This window comes from Pan troglodytes, chromosome 21, assembly GCF_028858775.2.
Source record: "Pan troglodytes isolate AG18354 chromosome 21, NHGRI_mPanTro3-v2.0_pri, whole genome shotgun sequence".
NCBI lineage: Eukaryota > Metazoa > Chordata > Mammalia > Primates > Hominidae > Pan > Pan troglodytes.
The window spans coordinates 11,999,342-12,017,718 of NC_072419.2; the positions used below are offsets into that span (position 1 = coordinate 11,999,342).

Consider the following 18,377-nt stretch of genomic DNA (forward strand, 5'->3'; position numbering starts at 1 on the left):
GACTAATGCGAATGGACCTAAGACCATGTCTGTCTCCATACTGTCTGTGGGAAGTGGCAAAGATGCATTTGTGAGTAGTAAATGAATGGAGCTTTTCTTTTGGTTTTCAGCTCACTCCATATCCCCTAAAACCGTAACACTCATGGATACCATAGTCTGTAAAATCAAACCAAAATTACTTACAAGCACTGGTAAAATCTAAGCAGTGGAGTGCCAGTAACTATTTAACAATTGGTTCTCTGAAAGAAAAAAAAAAGCCATAATATGTAGCACCTGCCAGTTTTCATGCTGTAAATACTTCCAGCATGGCCAGTTTCAAGCTACCAACTTGACAACTCTGAACATGGAGTTGAGAAGAGATGTATTGAACTGGTTCTTTCTAGCTGGTAGGAGCCCGCTCCAGCACACCACCGAGTCTAAGCAACCCTGTAAAGTCAAATTTGGGGGAAGGAGATGAGAACTAAGCCTCTTCTCATTAATCTGAACTGGAAAATGTGTCTTACATTCATTTGTGTTTTTCTTTATTGTGTACATTTATTTCATTTCACATGTGCCATCACAGAGCTAAAGTACAGTTCCACAAAAGCTGTGCTGGGAGGATGCAAAAGTCATCGAGAACATGGTCCCTACCTTATACATACTCAGCCCCCTCTAGAGTCACATACATGAACTCACTAAACTTCATAGCAACCCCGTAAGGTGAGAGAGACAGAATAGTGAGTATTAGGCCAGGCACAGTGGCTCATGCCTGTAATCTCGGCACTTTGGGGGGCTGAGGTGGGCAGATCACCTGAGGTCAGGAGTTTGAGACCCGCCTGGCCAACATGGTGAAACCCCATCTCTACCGAAAAATACAAAAATTAGCCGGGCATGGTGGCAGGTGAGTGTACTCCCAGCTACTCAGGAGGCTGAGGCAGGAGAACAGTTTGAGCCTCGGAGGTGAAGGTTGCAGTGAGCAGAGATCCCACCACTGCACTCTAGCCTGGGTGACAGAGTAAGATCCTGTCTCGAAAAAAAAAAAAAAAAGAATAGTGAATGTTTTAGAGATGAGGATACCAGGATAAGGGAGACTATGTCTTGAACCTGCCTCTTTCTCCCAGTCAGGGACTGTCATTTGCCACTCATCACTCCTCACTGGGGAGTAATTGTAGGGCAAGGTCAATGCGGGTGTTCCTAAATTCGAGTGTCTCAGGGTTCTGTTTAATACTTGCTCTTCTCTTTACATAGCAGTCTAATAGCAGGTTGTAGACTTTGAAATTCCTTTGGCCTCCATACCCAAAGAATGACTTCCCTTTTTCTATAGATCAAGTTCTGTCTCCTTTCAATAGTATCTTTTCAGTAGAAAGAATGCAATAGTTCCACAGTTGCTACTCTACTTGGTAAATGCAGTGGAGGCCGAACAAAAACTGGGTTGGGGAAAAAAAAAGGTTGGGAACCACCAAAGTCGGTTCTTTTCTCCCGTGAGATTTACTGAAAAGTCAGGTGAATTACCTTTGTGTGACTAAAAGGGACTTAGGGAAAAATAGCTGAGTTTCCATTCACCAAATTCCCTGGAACCAAAGGAAAATTGTGCACTTTGTTGCACATTAAAAATAGGAACTGCAAGTATTAAAAGAGCAAAGTATCACATTTAATAATCACAAGGTGAGGCTTAATGATAAACTACTATATCTACATATGCACATCATATACTTGCAAAACATAACAGACTATTAGAGCAAAACTTAAGGAACTATGAATGCTAATTAGCTAGTTTATCTAAAATGTCTACCTGTTCTTAATTACCTTTTTTTTTTTTTTTTTTCCTAAGAAGTAAGCTTGAATCTGGCCTTACTTTGTGTGTGTGTGTGTGTGTGTGTGTGTGTGTGTGTGTGAGACAGAGTCTGGCTCTGTCACCCAGGCTGGAGTGCAATGGCACGATCTCAACTCACTGCACCCTCTGCCTCCCGGGTTCAAGTGATTCTCCTGCCTAAGCCTCCCAAGTAGTTGGGATTACAGGCATGCACCACCACGCCTGGCTAATTTTTGTATTTTTAGTAGCGGCATGGTTTCACCATGTTGGCCAGGCTGGTCTCGAACTCCTGACCTCAGGTGATTGGCCCGCCTCGGCCTCCCAAAGTGCTAGAATTGCAGGTGTGAGCCACCGCGCCCAGCCTCTTAATTACTTCTTAATCAACCTGGCTTTCTCTGAGTTCTCAGAGGAATGGGACATTCAAATTTACCTTAAACTCTTTGAAACAAAAACCATGAGAACATAAACCCAATACAAATGCTTTCAAGCTACAGAATATCAAAAGCCATTTTTATTGAATTCTATTTAGTGATCTTCTCCTCAGTTTTTTTCTTTTTCAAAGCCTGTTTCCAACATAATTAGAGAGAAGGCATGATGCTAAGATTTCTAGTTCTCAAAAATGCCCTTTCTTACTTTCTTGATGCTTTTTTGCATGGCACAGAGAAAAGGGCCATGTTGTTGTAGGGTCCCTATGATATGAGTAGAAACATTTTACTTATTGTTAGAAAGCTGTGGTTACCTTGGCAGGGAGTAGCTACCTTGCTCAGGAAGCTCCCCCTGGTTGCGTCTCTGGGAATCAGCCCTCAGTTAACCAGGCAGTACTCCATTTATTGTATTTATGGCTTAAACTTTAACAGAGACTTCTTTTAAAGGGATCTGGAATAAACCAGTCTAACCCATTCTAGAATCTACTTTAAATTTCTTTTATTTACCAAGAGGGAAAGAAATAATCTCAGGTTGTTTGCAGATCAAAAATGTAGAACTGTTAGAAGAAAGGTGCTGGGAAAATTAGCAATGAAGTGAGAAAATGGTTTAAAGGAGACAACTGCACAGCGGCTGGTCCTCCAATGTGTGTTTTGCTGATGAAAATCTTTCTGAGGGGCTGTACTGGAACAAACCCATATTAGGAAATCCCAATTCTGTCTACAGCTAAGACATACACGAAGTCAGTAGCACCTCAGGGTTTTTTTCTTTTTTTCTTGAATATTTCTCTTTGCTGTCTCTGTAACTGAATATATTAGAAAATTACTCATATTTTCCTTCAGCTTCCACAAAGAAATTTAGGTTAAGCAAGAGGAGAAAAGCAATGTCTAATTTGTTTATGGGTCTGCAAGTTCTGCAGAATCTGAGGAGAGAAGGATAAACTTACTGGTAAATAATTCACCTTCCCACCTCTCAAATAGTGTTTCTCAAATAGAAACACTCCAGGCACACACAAAAGTTCTCCATTTCGGAGAGCAGCCCAAACAGTGTCTCCTCCTTAACTGGCAAACTTTGCCCTAGAAGCTCCTTCACCTCCACCCCAGAGAGCTTCAGGGGAACCAGTGCTAGTCCACTCCAACGGCTGTCCCTACCTGCCCACTTGTTCCTAATGACCCCAGTCCTCTGTCGCAGAGCTCTCCAGTTACCAGGAAGAAAACAGACACTATTCTCTGCCACCAACTCCCCATCCCAGCCAGCCTCCCAGCACACAAGAGCCTCTGCAAAGAAACCATAGTGCAAGCACATTTTCTTATGGAACTATCCTGGATCCCTCCACTGTCCCATGCCTCAGGATTCTCTCATCCAAGCACCCTATTTCCCTTCCCAGCGTAGAGCCATGCCCTCATCATTTTCAACATTTATTTTTTGGAGACAGATAGGTGTGTTCTTGGTTATTCAACAACTCCACGATCAATGTGGTACTTTATTTGATACGCCTGATTTCACTAATGCACAAACAACCTTGCCTGAGGCTGGTATGATCATTCTCATCTTATAAATGGAGAAGCTGAGACTGGGAGTTTCCAAGACACCCCAGCTCACAGTCACTGGCAAGGGCCGTCCCCAAATCTGAGCCTTCCGCGCAGCCCAGGCTGCTCCCAGCTGCACCATGTCCCGGGTGCAACGAGAGAAGGGTCAGAAGTGAGCGGGCAGAGGACGCTCTCCCCTGCTGGCTGGGGGCGGCACTAGGGGCTCCTGGCAACGACGCCTGTCAGGGGCGCCTTTCCAGACGCATCAAACCCAGCTTTCAGACACTGAAGGTGACATCCTGTGAGGGCGACAGCAGCAGTTATTGGAAAGGGGCCGGGTGAAGTCCTGAAGTACTGATTGCTTAGGCTCCACGCACCATGCTGGGTAGACCCTTTCTTCAAGGCAGCTTCTGAGTTGGACATGCCCATTTTGCAGATGGGAGATGAAGGCTTCTGAATGTTAACTAACCCGCTAAGCTGAAGAGTCAGGAGGATTTGGACCCCGGGCTGCCTTCCCAAGCCCACCTTCTGCTGGTCCACCTCCTCATCCCAGGATCTAAGGAACCTGAGGGAAACAAGAACCCTGTATTAGTAAAGGTTTCCCAGAGAATAAATAGTTATAGATCAATAGCTATGACGAGATTTATTATAGGAATTTGCTCATGTGGTTATGGAGACTGAGAAGTACTCCCATCTGCTGGCTGCAAGCTGGAGAACCAGAAAAGCCAGTGGTGTAATTTGGTTCAAGTCCAACAGAGTGAGAATCGGACTAGCCTTGGGGGGACGGGGGGGTGGGGGGTCTGTGTAAGTCCCAGGATTTGAAGGCCTGAGAAGCAGGGCACAGATGTCCAAGGAGAAGACGGATGTCCCAGCTCAAGCAGAGGGAGTGAATTCATCCTTCCTCCACCTTTTTATTCTATTCGGGCCCTCAGTGGATTGGACGGTGCCCACCCACACGGGTGAGAGCAGATCTTCACCCAATCCACTGAGTCCAATTCCAACCTCTAGGGGACAGCCTCACAGACACACCTAGGAATCATGTTCCACCCACTGTGTGAGTATCCCTTAGCCTAGTCAGGTTGACACATAAATTTAGCCACCACTAGCCCTCTGTACAAGGCCACTGCCCCACTCCCTGGGCTGGCTTCTGATGCTGCCTGCAGGCCAAAGCACCAAGATCTTGGCTAGGGTCCCCATCCTCTAAGCCATGCAAGGACATTCCTTCCCTCCTGTCTAAAGCCCTTCACCCTTCTAACCACTCCGCTCTGGTGGCCAACGCTTTGAGGGGGTAGCAGAGAAAGCTGTGTATTCAAACCCCTGAAAGAGGATGTCCTAAGTTTGTCTTGGATGGAACTAAACCATCCCACATCCATAACTGTGGGATCCCTGCCATCCCGGAATTATCTTATATTCACAACTCTGACTTAAGGCACAAACAGAAGCTACCGTCTGACACATTGGCCCTTGGCTGGTACACACAGAGTTGAACCATCTGTTGGGCAGTTTGCCCGAGGCTTGTCTTGCTTTTGGCAGCCCATATTTATCTACAATGGGTCTCTCTGATACGAGGGTAGACTTTGCTGGAGGCCAGGGTAACAGAGCATAGGAATTAGGCATGTGTCTCCTTCCTTGATTTTCCAAGATGCCTTTACAGAATCCTCAACCTGCTGACACTTGCTGACTAGTAAAGCACTTCCCTTTTCTACAATTGTACTTACGAATATCAGATAAAGGCAGGAAAGGTTGGGAACATGCAAAAGAGCCCCTAGCAGCTGTGTGGGGAAGCGGACAGCTCCCCTGTGGGGCCTGTGATGGTGCATTCGTATCACAGTCTTGTGTGCAAAGAGGCCGGGACTGTTCTTCCCACTTGCTGGATCAAAGAGGTGGCACACCTTGTTGAAGGTAAAAAGAGCCAAAGGCTTAGAAGGAACTTCCATGAGACTCTCCCTCTCCTCTATTGGTGCTCACTTAGCTGAGAATATGTACAATGATATCCTGGCCTGGGACAAAACAGACCAGGTGCTAAGAGAATCACGGCTGTCACCTGATATCATTGAAATGTTTGGGGCAGGGGTTCCTCCCTCCAGGCCTTGCCAGGTACCCCTCTACTGTGCTGCTCCATCTCACTCCTGCTGACTCGTCCACCATGGAACAATCCAGAAAAGCATGAGAAAAGCACTTGGCACTTCTTGTGTGGGAAGACATCATAGTGGCCGCATCCCCCATGGGTGTTCCTACCTTCTGTGCCAGGGCTGCAGAGAACCCAAGCTGTGGCTGCGGCACTCACTGCGTACCCTGCCTCCTCCATTCACATCTTCACACAGATGCCAACTGTCTGCCAAAGGGAATAAAAAATAAAAGCAGAGTGAACTTGACATCGTATACGTTCCAGCATTATCCCTCTGAACAAAGTAGAAATGGTGCAACAGCTGAAGAAAAGGACTCAGAGAGGAGAGAACGGAAGAATGATGAGATGTGATGAGTTAGTGAAGTCAGGCCCCAGGAAATTCCACACCAGCAGCATCAATCCGCCTTCTGTACCCAATGCTGAGGGATCAAAACTTGGAGCCCAGGGCTGGAGCCTCAGGATTCCTCCCCAAATCACACTGGCATGACTGTGTGCAACCCCGGAGTTGGGCTCATGTTTCTTCTAGAATTGTAGAATATAAGGCACAATTTATTCTATCCTTTCATCTTCCTGCTTTAAGTTTAGAAATTGCTGGTGGCTTTCCCTTAAAGGGAGTACATTTAAATTTTTTGTATTAAGTTCTTAAGTTTCTTAAGGCAAAATATTGATGGTACCATCGCCATCTTCGTCTGAAAGTCATGTTCACATTATAGAAAAGACTTTTGCTAGACTGAGTCTTCCTCAGTCAAAGATTATATCTTGAAAGTGTATACTAGGTTAAGCAACATTTTTGAAATGTTATCATACTTTAATCAGAATTTCACACACAACACATTAAGAGTAGCCAACAGTGAGGTCAATGTCCTTATTTTCATAAAAGCATTTTTCTCCAGTTTATTTTTTTGAAAGGTCAGTGCCTTGGACATAATGTTCACTTCCATTCAAGAACATTTCTTGATAAGTAGAAATAATTTTTCAGGCAAAAACCTGATGTTCTAAGTTCAATAATAACCTGTTTCTACACTATGCCAAATTCTGGTATGAAGGGAATTTTTACTGACATGGTAATTTTTTCACACATTTTATGATTTTTAAAAAATAGCCAGGTGTGGTAGCTAACACCTGTAATCCTAGCACTTTGGGAGGCTAAGGCGTGTGGATTGCGTCAGCCCAGGGGTTTAAGAACATCCTGGGCAACACAGTGAGACCCCGTCTCTATTAAAAAAAATCATAGGATATCCAATAGTCAACAGTTCTCTGGTTTCAAATTTCTGCCAGAAAAATAATCTACAAATCAACTTGTCTAAAGCAAAAGTCCTTATTCATAATAGCTGCCATCAATTTCTAACTATTATGTTGCTGATAACAGCATATAGCAAGTCAGTCAACTCAGTTACTGGGAATATTTTCAGCTGTTAATGTTGGTATGTGTGCAGCATAGGGTTAAGACTGTGGGTATAGAATTCACACTTCCCAAGTTCAAATCTTTGTTTATTGTTTACTAACTGTCCAAACTTGGGCAATCGACTAAACTGCAATTTCTTCATCTTTAAAATGGAGACAGCATATTCCTCCTAGAGTTATTATAAGGATTAAACAGGCAAGTAAGAGCTAAGGCGATTATTGCAATGCTGAAAAAACCTTATCAGTTTCTCTTATTATATTTCTCAAACTGTGTAGATCATGCTTGGAGAATAAAGTGTTTAAGTTGGTCAATTGAAAATCTTTTCGGAAAATTAAATACCTTTGCTGTTAATAAGTCAAATCAATGTTAATAATATTCTTCTGTGTATGTCCACAGCCTTGAATTGTAATCCAGCCTATAGCCCATATCATTTTGTTTGAGTTTTTAACAATAGACTGAATTTTTAAAGAACAGTTTTAGAGTTTCAGAAGAGTTGAGAAAACAGTAGAGTTCCCATATGCCTGTACCGAGTTTCCCCCATGGCTATCATCTTAAATTACTGTGGTACATTTGTTACAATTAATGAACCAATATTGATACGTTATTATTATTAGCTAATGTCCATGCTTTACTCAGATTTCCTTATTTTTACCTAATGTCCTATTTAGGTGTTAGAATCCCATCCAGAATATCACATAACACTTGGTCACCATGTTCCCTTAGGCTCCTCTTGGATGTGACAGTTTCTCAGACTTTCCTTTTTTTATGACCTTAATAATTTTGAGGTATATTGGTCAAGTAGTTTGTAGGATGCCCGTCTATTGGAATTTTACACTTTTCTCATGATTAGGCTGGTTTCTTGAGGAGGAGGACCCTGAAGGTAACGTGCCATTTTCATCACATATCAAGGGAACATACTAACAACATGACCTTTCACTGTTGATGTTGACCTTGATGGCTGAAGACGTGTTTGTCAGATTTCTCCACGGCAAGGTTACCCTTCACCCCATCCCTTTACCACACTGTGCTGTCTGTAAGGAAGTCACTATGAGCAGCCCACACTTAGGAGTGAAAATTTATGCCCCCCTCCTTGAGAGCACAGTATCTACATCAATTATTTGGAATTCTTCAACATGGGATATTTGCCTCATCTTCTCTATTTATTTATTTATTCAGTAATTTATTTATACAAGTATAGTTTGTTTTATAATCCACCATCATTTTATTTATTTTGTTGTTCAAGCTGTGTTCCTAGTGTAAAGAAAAGATAAATATTTAAGGTGATGGTATCTGATTATCCTGATTTGATTATATGGATGTATCAAATTATCACACGTACCCCCAAAATATGTATATCTAATATGTGTCAATTAAATAATCATTCCAGTTTTGTCATTGGGAGCTCTTTCACACACACAGAGCTCTTCTGCGGTCCTTTTGACATATTCCCATCAATGCTTTTTAAAACAACAACAACAAAAACAGCACTTCCTTACTTTCAAGCACTACAAGATGCTCCAATTTCATCCTGTATATTTTCTACGCCAGTCCTTGATAGCAATTTCTCCAAGCAGCCTTGCTTCCTTTTACTGAAGAATGGCATCAAAAACTGAGATCTGGGAGCTAGGTGTGCTAGTGGCTACTGGGTGTTGTTTCATTCAGGTACTTTCACCTCACAAAGCAAGGAAATATATGAATGTATACTCACCTGTATATAAAACATATCTATAAATATTTCTGTGTGTAACCGTTTACATTTATATTAAGCTAGACATGAGTTCCTACTGATCTCTCCAACTGTAATCCTTTACCACATGGATCATTCTATTCTCCTGATTCCCTTGCTTATCTGTAAACTTTCACCCCAAAAGAGAGAAATCTTGTTCCCAACACTTGCCATTCATTTACTCAATTATTTAATTCATATATATATATATATATATGAGTATCAGAATTATTGACCCATGGGAAGCAATATTATCAACTACAGTACAGTGCTTAAATTCAGTTCTTTTCACCTTTAGTATTACACACTAAAACATTTCCAAAGTTACTGAGGTCAGCATCTTTCTGCCCCCCCTCACTTCAATGGGGTTGAACATTATCATTTTTAACCAATAAACAAACAACTGGATGTTATATCAATACAAAAGGAACTTCATGTTCACACGTCTATACAAACAAACATTTCACTTGTTTAAAAAAAAGTAAGTTATAGAATAAAAGATAAAATATTAACATTTTATATAAGATCTGATGTAAATTGTCATCAACAAAGTATTCATATCCCACATATTTTATCAAGCTTGTCAAATATTGTTCATGCAAACTATCAACTGTAATTCACCTTGGCTTTTGCTAATTGCAAAAATGTTCTGGCCGGGCTTGGTGGCTCACGCCTGTAATCCCAGCACTTTGGGAGGCTGAGGCAGGTGGATCGCCTGAGGTAAGGAGTTCAAGACCAGCCTGGCCAACATGGTGAAACCCCATCTCTACTAAAAATACAAAAATTAACTGGGTGCGGTGGCAGATGCCTGTAATCCCACCTTCTCGGGAGGCTGAGGCAGGAGAATTGCTTGAACCCGGGAGGCAGACGTTGCAGTGAGCTGAGATTATGCCATTGCACTCTAGCCTGGGTGACAGAGCAAGACTCTGTCTCAAAAGAAAAGAAAAAAAGTTATCCTTTCTGACCACTCCTTTTAAATCTCCACTTTATTTTTTCCTGGGAAATAAACTTTAGGCACTTGAACCACAGTAAGCCTTGACCTCAGCCTGGAATAAACCACACTAATTTGTTGAACCCCAGGCTGAATCCTCTTTTCTGTGTATGTGTATTGCTTTTTAAATTTACAAATGAAACCAATATTTTCCTACCTTGCCACCCATATCAATATGTTTATATCATCTATACTTACATATTTATATCTATATCCATTCTTTTTAAATTTTAAGTTCTGGGGTACACATGCAGGATGTGCAGTTTTTTACATAGGTAAATGTGCGCCATGGTGGTTTGCTGTACCAATCAACCTATCACCTAGGTATTGAGCCCAGCTGCATCAGCTATTTTTCCCAATGCTCCCCCTTCCCACACTTAACCCCCCGACAGGCCCCTGTGTGTGTTGTTCCCCTCCCTGTGTCCCTGTGTTCTCATTGTTCAGCTCCCACTTATAAGTGAGAACATACGGTGTTTGATTTTCTGTTCCTGCATTAGTTTGCTGAGGGTAATGGCTTCCAGCTCCACCCATATCCCTGCAAAGGACATGATTTCATTCCCTTTTATGGCTTCATAGTATTCCATGGTATATGCATACCAGATTTTCTTTATCCAGTCTATCATTGATGGGCATTTGGGTTGATTCCATGTCTTTGCTATGGTGAATAGTGCTGCTATGAACATATGTGTGCATGTATCTTTGTAACAGAATTATTTATATTCCTTTGGTTATATACCCAGCAATGGGATTGCTGGGTCAAATGGTATTTCTGGTTCTAGATCTTTGAAGAATCACCACACTGTCTCCCACAATGGTTGAACTAATTTACATTCCCACCAACAGTGTAAAAGCGTTCCTATTTCTCCACAGCCTTGCCATCATCTGTTGTTTCTTGACTTTTTAATACAAACCATTCTGACTGGCATGAGATGATATCTCATTGTGGTTTTGATCTGCATTTCTCTAATGATCAGTGATGTTGAGCTTTTTTTCATGTTTGTTGGCTGCATGAATGTATTCTTTTGAGAAGTGTCTTTTTCATATACTTTGCCCACTTTTTAATGGAGTTGTTTGTTTTTTTCTTGTAAATGTGTTTAAGTTCCTTGTAGACTCTGGATATTAGACTTCTGTGAGATAAATACAATACAAAAATTTTCTCCCACTCTGTAGGTTGCCTGTTTGCTCTGATAATAGTTTCCTTTTTTCTTTTTTTGTTTTTTTCGAGATGGGGTCTCACCCTGTTGCCCAAGCTGGAGTACAATGGCGGAATCTTGGCTCACTGCAACCTCTGCCTCCCAGGTTCAAGTGATTCTCCTGCCTCAGCCTCCCGAGTAGCTGGGATTACAGGTGTGCACCACCATGCCCGGCTAATTTTTTGTATCTTTAATAGAGATGGGGTTTCACCACATTGGCCAGGCTGATCTCAAACTCCTGACCTCATGATCCACCCACCTTGGCCTCCCAAAGTGCTGGGATTACAGGTGTGAGCCACCGTGCCCAGCCTCTGATGATAGTTTCTTTTGCTGTGCAGAAACTCTTTAGTTTAATTAGGTCCCATTTGTCAATTTTTGCTTTTGTGGCAATTACTTTTGGTGATTTCGTCATGAAATATTTGCCCATGCCTATCCCCTGAATAGTACTGCCTAGATTTTCTTCTAGGGTTTTTATAGTTTTGGGCTTTAGATTTAGGTCTTTAATCCACCTTGAGTTAATTTTTGTATAAGGTGTAAGGAAGGGGTCCAGCTTCAATTTTCTGCATATGACTAGCCAGTTCTCCCAGCACCACTTATTAAATAGGGAATCCTTTCCCCATTGCTTGTTTTTTGACAGGTTTGTCAAAGATCAGATGGTTGTAGATGTGCGGCCTTATTTCTGAGTTCTCTATTTTGTTCCATTGGTCTACGTGTTTGTTTTTGTACAAGTATCATGCTATTTTGGTTATTGTTCCCTTGTAGTATAGTTTGAAGTCTGGAGCATGATGTTTGCAGCTTTGTTCTTTTTCCTTAGGATTTTCTTGGCTATATGAGATCTTTTTTGGTTCCATATGAATTTTAAAATAGTTTCTTCTAATTCTGTGAAGAACATCAATGGTAGTTTAATGGGAATAGCATTTAATCTATAAATTACTTTGGGCAGTATGGCCAATTTCATGACATTGATTCTTCCTATCCATGAGCATGGAATGTTTTTGCATTTGTTTGTGTTCTCTCTCATTTCCTTGAGTAGTGGTTCATAGCTCTCCTTGAAGAGGTCCTTCACTTCCCTTGTTAGCTGTATTCCTAGGTATTTTATTCTCTTTGTAGCAATTGCGAATGGGAGTTCATTCATGATTTGGCTCTCTACTTGCCTCTTGGTGGTACATAGGAATGCTTATGACTTTTGCACATTGATTTTGTATCCTGAGACTTTGCTAAAGTTGCTTATCAGCTTAAGAAGCTTTGGGGCTGAGATGAAGGGATTTTCTAGATATAGGATCATGTCATCTGCAAACAAAGACAATTTTACTTCCTCTAAGAGAAAAGAATCAAATAGACACAATAAAAAAATGATAAAGGGGATATCACCACTGACCCCACAGAAATACAAACAACCATCAGAGAATACTATAAACATCTCTATACAAATAAACGGGAAAATCTAGAAGAAATGGATAAATTCCTGGACACACACACACCCTTCCAAGACTGAAACTGAAAGAAGTTGAGTCCCTGAATAGACAAATAACAAGTTCTGAAATTGAGGCAGTAATAAATAGCCTACCAACCAAAAAAAAGTTCAGGACCAGATGGATTTACAGCTGAATTCTACCAGAAATACAAAAAGGAGCTGATACCCTTTCTTCTGAAACTATTCCAAATAATTGAAAAGGAGAGACTCCTCCCTAACTCATTCTATGAGGCCAGCATCATCCTGATACCAAAATCTGGCAGATATAAAACAAAAAAAGAAAACTTCAGGCCAATATCCCTGATGAACATTGATGTAAGAATTATCACTAAAATACTGGCAAACCAAATACGCAGAAAATCAAAAAGCTTATCCACCACGATCAAGTTGGCATCATCCCCGGGATACAAGGCTGGTTCAATATATGCAAATCAATTAACGTAATTCATCACATAAAGATATCTAAAAACAAAAACCAAATTATTATCTCAATAGACACAGAAAAGTTCTTCAATAAAATTCAAAATCCCTTCATGTTAAAAAATTCTCAATAAAGTAGGTACTAAAGGAAGATACTTGAAAATAATAAGATCCATTTCTGACAAACTGACAGCAAATATCATACTGAATGGGCCAAAGCTGAAAACATTCCCCTTGAAAACTGGCACAAGACAAGGATGCTCTCTCTCACCACTCCCATCCAACACAGTATTGGAAGTTCTGGCCAGGGCAATAAGGCAAGCGAAAGAAAGAAAGGGTATTCTATATCCACTTTTACTCAAATTCTTTTAAACCTCAAATTGTAAGAGACTACTGTCAAAGCTAAAACAAAATTATGTTGGGAATTTATGCCATATATCACTGCAATGAGGTCGAACTTCAGGAACTGTTAGCTCCTAACCATTTAAACAAAGAGATATATTAAATATACTGATTTTAAAGTCATCCCTCTGACTTCCTGAACCAATGAATATTTTTCCTGAAGGCATACAAAATTCAAAATTAAATAAAAAGGTATTTTTGAAAATAACTCCCACATTTCTGAAATGAGAACGGGGCAGCACAGATGCACGTTGACGGCTACCTCCATCGTTTAAAAGGGAGTTTCTGAGGCAGTTCTAATGAAGTGGCAATTTTGCAGATAATGTAAAATTCAAAAACACTATGGAGATGTTAGGCACAAACACGCCAAGCACATAAAGCAGCATCTGGCAGTTTCCCTTTGGAGGCCTCGTGTGCCAGCATTTCACTTAGATAAGAAAAAAGTCTCCTATTTTCAGCAATCTTCTTAAATGCTTTAATTTGACACTATCTGAAAGTGATACTTAAGTTGTGGTAAATCACATTTAATTGCAGCAGTCTACTCTCTATTATTTCACTATTGCTTCAATTTCTCTCTAAGCTCTCAAAGACCTCATGGAAAATAAAATATTCCTTAATGGAAGTGCTTTCATTCTTAGTGACTTTTTGCCCATCTTGGTCAATTATTTTGACATATGCTAAAGCAGTAGCAGTCATATTAAAAGGCCAAGTAAAGCTGAAAAGTACAACTCATCTCTAAGAACATTTGGCTGTGTTTCTATATTACCTGCTTAAAGAGTCTAAATCTTGTTTTTAGCCACTCTCCTGGTTCTCTACCTCTAATGTTGGAGTAATGAGTTCGTGAAGTGCCTACTAGCCATGAGGACTAGGGGCTCAGGGTACAGATGAAGAAGACACAGACCCTGCCCTCCAGGAGGCTGAAGGAAAGAAGGGCAGGCCAACAGTGCTCCTGAGACAGGGTGGCCCTCCTTCTGAGTCTTCTGTTTACTGAGGGCCTTTGTGCTGGATACTGGGCTGCTCCTCCATGTTCGTTACTATCTGATATGCTTTGGATCTGTGTGTCCATCCAAATCTCATGTTCAATTGTAATCCCCAATGTTGGAGGTGGGGCTTGGTGGGAGGTGATTGGACATAGGGGCACTTTCTAATGGTTTGGCACCATCCTTCTAGTGCTGTTCTCATGACAGACTTCTCATGAGACCTGGTTGTTTACAAGTGTGTAGCACCCTCCCTCTCTGTCTTCCTCCTGCTCCAGCCATGTAAGACAAGCCTGCTTCCCCTTCTCCATGCTTCCCTTTACACCATGATTGTAAGTTTCCTGAGGCTTCCCTAGCCATGTTTCCTGTACAGCCTGTGGATTCATGGACCAATTAAACGTCTTTATAAATTACCTAGGCTCAGGTATTTCTTTATAGCAGTGTGAAAAAAACCTAATACAGTCCCTCCTAACAGTAATGCCATGATGCAGGAAGAGAGCCTTACATTTAGGTAAGGATGCTTGGTCCTCTGAACATGTTGGTCCTTTTTATAGGTCCATCATTCAGGCCACCTTAAAGAGGCAACTCGGGTGTTCTCCATCCAAGCTTGGACATGGGAACTTTGAGAAATAAGACTCTGGGCTCTGGAGGTTCTAGTTCTCCGGTTATCCCATCTGAAGTCCAGCTACCTCTGGAGAACAGCAAGTGGATGCGGATGAATTTGTTCTCAGTGATTCCTAGAGCTGGGTCCGAGTCTTGGGATGCAATGGAAGCCTCTTTCCTCTTCATTAGGCCCATTTACTGAAGAGCCTGAGTTTCAGAGGAGTTAGTGGACTTGCTCAGGTCTTGACAGATAGTTGGAATTGAAGGCTAAGTTTCTCCAGACCACGACAGAGGTTGCCATGGAGGTGCAGAGAAGATAATGAAAATCATGGTGGTAGATGGAGGTGGAAGGGGTAGTTGGTAAAACAGAGTAGGCACCCCAGAAATTATACTAAATCATTTTTTAAATTATTTTTAGTAATTAATGCATTCCTCCCCCTACATGACCAGAGTTCTTAGAGTTGGGAGAAATCTTTGAAATTATGTGGATCATTCCTGCCTCCCAAGACTGGCAGAGAGGCACTGAGGCTCTCCTTGGTCATCTTTAGGGATAAAGAGCTCATGCATGAATGGGGCTGGGGGTCCCTGGCAAATTCCGACCACTGGGGAATCTCTTATCAAAATTTACAAAGAGGAAGCAGGAAGCTCCTTGTTTCCAGTGTATATCACTCTTAACTAAAGCTCAGAGAAATTAAGATATTCTCTATGGCACTACTCAAAACCATGCACCATGATGAGTTGGCAGGATCAGAAGAAAGACCTTTTGCGGATGCCTACCTAGAAGGTTGCAGTGGATACTGGAATTGGGGTTTAGAAAGAAAAGGACAAGGGGATGCTACAAATAATGTCAAATTGAGGCTTTCAGTTTGTGTGGGTCAATATTAGCTTGTTGGGAAACAAGTGCCAGGTAGTCTGTGACATTCAAGGCCCTGATATCCTAAGAGTAAGGAAGAAAGAGTGTTTAACAATATTCATCAGAGCAGTGGAGTGTAAGAAAAGTCCACATATGTTCTGTGAGTCAGCATGCTGGGACTGAATTTCTAACCTCCTGGTTCTTAATTTCCTCATCTGTATAATGAGAGACTTGTTGAAGATCTTGCTAATATTCTACAGTGGGTTTTAATTTTTTTACATACTTGGTGAAAAAAAAAAACAACTCATTTTTTCCCCTCAATCTGATACTAGCTGGTCTAAGTCTCCATCCTTCAGGTTAGAGGAGCATTTTCCCTCAGTCATGTTTTCTATGAATCTCTAGGTGTCTTGCAGTCTAGAATATTCAAGTAAGGATTCCTGGTCCTCTGAACACTTTGGTCCCTTTTAAAGGTCCATGGCGCCGGCTACCTTGAAGAGGCAACTTGGATGTTCTCCAGCCAAACTTGGACGTGGGAATTTTCAGAAAAATGGGAGTTTGGGCTCTGGGGGTCCTGGTTCTCTGATTAATCCATCTGAGGTCCAACTACCCTCTGGAGAACAGCAAGGAGACAGATTTGTTCTCTGTGGTTCTTAGAGATGGGTCCCAGTCTTGGGAAGCAATGGAAGCCTCTTTCCTTTCCCATTAGGGCCATTTACACCTTTCCCAACTTTTGGTTTATTTCTCCGTGCCATACACTGAATCCATTGTCATCATATGCTTAATTTTTCTATCACATAGGCCCTCAGTGAAGGATGTCTTCTGGGTGTCTAAAAACATTCTGTTTTTAACCATATGTCAGTTTATCTTTGGTTGTGTGCTGAACATGGTATTTGTAAAATGCTTGTTGAAATAATTTGAGGGCAAGGATAATGTTACCTTCCTCTGAGGAGGATTTGATTTGTCTTTGCGAGGCACCTCAGGGAGCTTGCAATTCAAGATCAGGTTAATTCAAGCACAGGACTTTTTACCAAGCAACTTAGAAATATTTAAATAATTGAACAATTGATACAGCTGTACAGGTGCCTCCCAAATGAATATCAGCCCTAAATGCCCCCAATACTTAGGTTAAGTTCTTGTTAATATGGCTATATAACATATCACTCCCAAATTTAGGATTTGACACAATAATGATTATTTCTCATGGTTTCAGTGGGTTAGCTCAGAAGCAGCTCAGCTGGGTGGTTCAAACTCAGGGTCTCTCATGATGTTGCAGTCAGATGTCAGTAGGAACTGGAGGCTCCAATTCCAAGGTGGCCCACTTACAAGGCTGGCAAAGTGGTGCTGGTGATTGGCAGGAACCCTTAATTCTTCTCCATGTGAATCTGTAGATGGAGCTGCTCGAGAGTCCTTGGAGAGCGGTGGCTGGCTTCCGCAGAGAGAGAGATCTAAGAGGTGGAAGATACAATGCCTTTTGTGACCTAGCCTCGGAATTCATACCCCATCACTTCCTCCACATTCTATTGGTCACCCAGAGCCAGCCCTGATTCAATGCGCAAGGGAACTAAGGACATGAATACGAGGAGGCAGGAACCATCACAGGCTGTCTTGCAGACTGGTTACCACACACAGAAATTGGGACTTGAATCCAGGCCTCTCTGATGTCAAAGTCCTTGTACTTCACTGTGCTGCCCTCCCCAAGCAGCCTCTTGAATCTGTGGATCCCTCTAAGTGTAATGTCACCTTCAGCCTGCAACAGTACAGAATGGATAAAGTAGTGATATTAAACATGCTGTAAGAGAAGAAGAGAAGCCTAGGCTCCTTGAGCATGGTTATAAAATGGGGACCAGTGAGGAGAGGATAGCCTCAAGAAGAAGAATTGAGAGGGGCTTGGTTAACTATCCCCAACTGGACATTCTGCTTTTTGCTGTTCCTGGCATCAGCTATCAGAAAGTCTCTGTGGGTGAGTCTCTGAGCACTCTTTTATGCCATTAACTACACTCTTGTGAAGCTTCTGTTTGAAGGGTTTGGATTTTCTTAGGCAGTGCCAGGTTTTCAGAATAGAAATTGACTTGTTTCTCCCCCAGAAAGTCTATAGCCTACCGTGTTTAACCCCAACCTCTAGTAATAGCTCAATCCACGCTGATCCCCCAGGGTTTGCAGAACAGAGTCTCGGTTGGAAACACTGCAAGAGCAGCTTGCTGTTTTTCTCTTTTTCTTCCACTTTATTTTATATTGATATTTAATGAATGTTTCTTTGGTGGTATTGCTATGTTCATTATTTAAACTCTGAAAATTGAAACCATAGAAAATAATTGTTGATTCACCACAGGGAGCCATATAAATATTGTTCTAAATTCTAATGACCATGACCATTGGGATTATTTTTTGTGAAGCATAATTTCCATTATTTTGAAAGCCCTCAAGTCAGTATCTTAGAAGGGCAGCTGTTTTCTTGGCTATT

General features: G+C 41.6%; 1 protein-coding gene across 2 annotated transcripts in view; it reads right to left on the reverse strand.

The window, feature by feature from the left end:
* Positions 1 to 3,655: 3,655 nt before the first annotated feature.
* LOC107969937 (uncharacterized) overlaps positions 3,656 to 18,377 on the reverse strand; it is a 38,934-nt gene continuing 24,212 nt past the window's right edge. Inside the window, exons 1-6 of one of the 2 annotated variants that reach the window (XM_054674578.2) lie at positions 17,544 to 17,663; positions 17,240 to 17,361; positions 9,824 to 9,929; positions 8,774 to 8,949; positions 5,983 to 6,079; positions 3,656 to 4,309 (exon numbers count right to left, since the gene is read on the reverse strand). In XM_054674578.2, coding sequence (XP_054530553.1) covers positions 3,961 to 4,309; positions 5,983 to 6,079; positions 8,774 to 8,804 — 477 coding nt within the window. In that variant the 5' untranslated portion in view covers positions 8,805 to 8,949; positions 9,824 to 9,929; positions 17,240 to 17,361; positions 17,544 to 17,663 and the 3' untranslated portion in view covers positions 3,656 to 3,960. Of the gene's footprint in view, positions 4,310 to 5,982; positions 6,080 to 8,773; positions 8,950 to 9,823; positions 9,930 to 17,239; positions 17,362 to 17,543; positions 17,664 to 18,377 lie in introns of those variants that run through there. The other variant, XM_063802497.1, reaches the window with a different exon arrangement.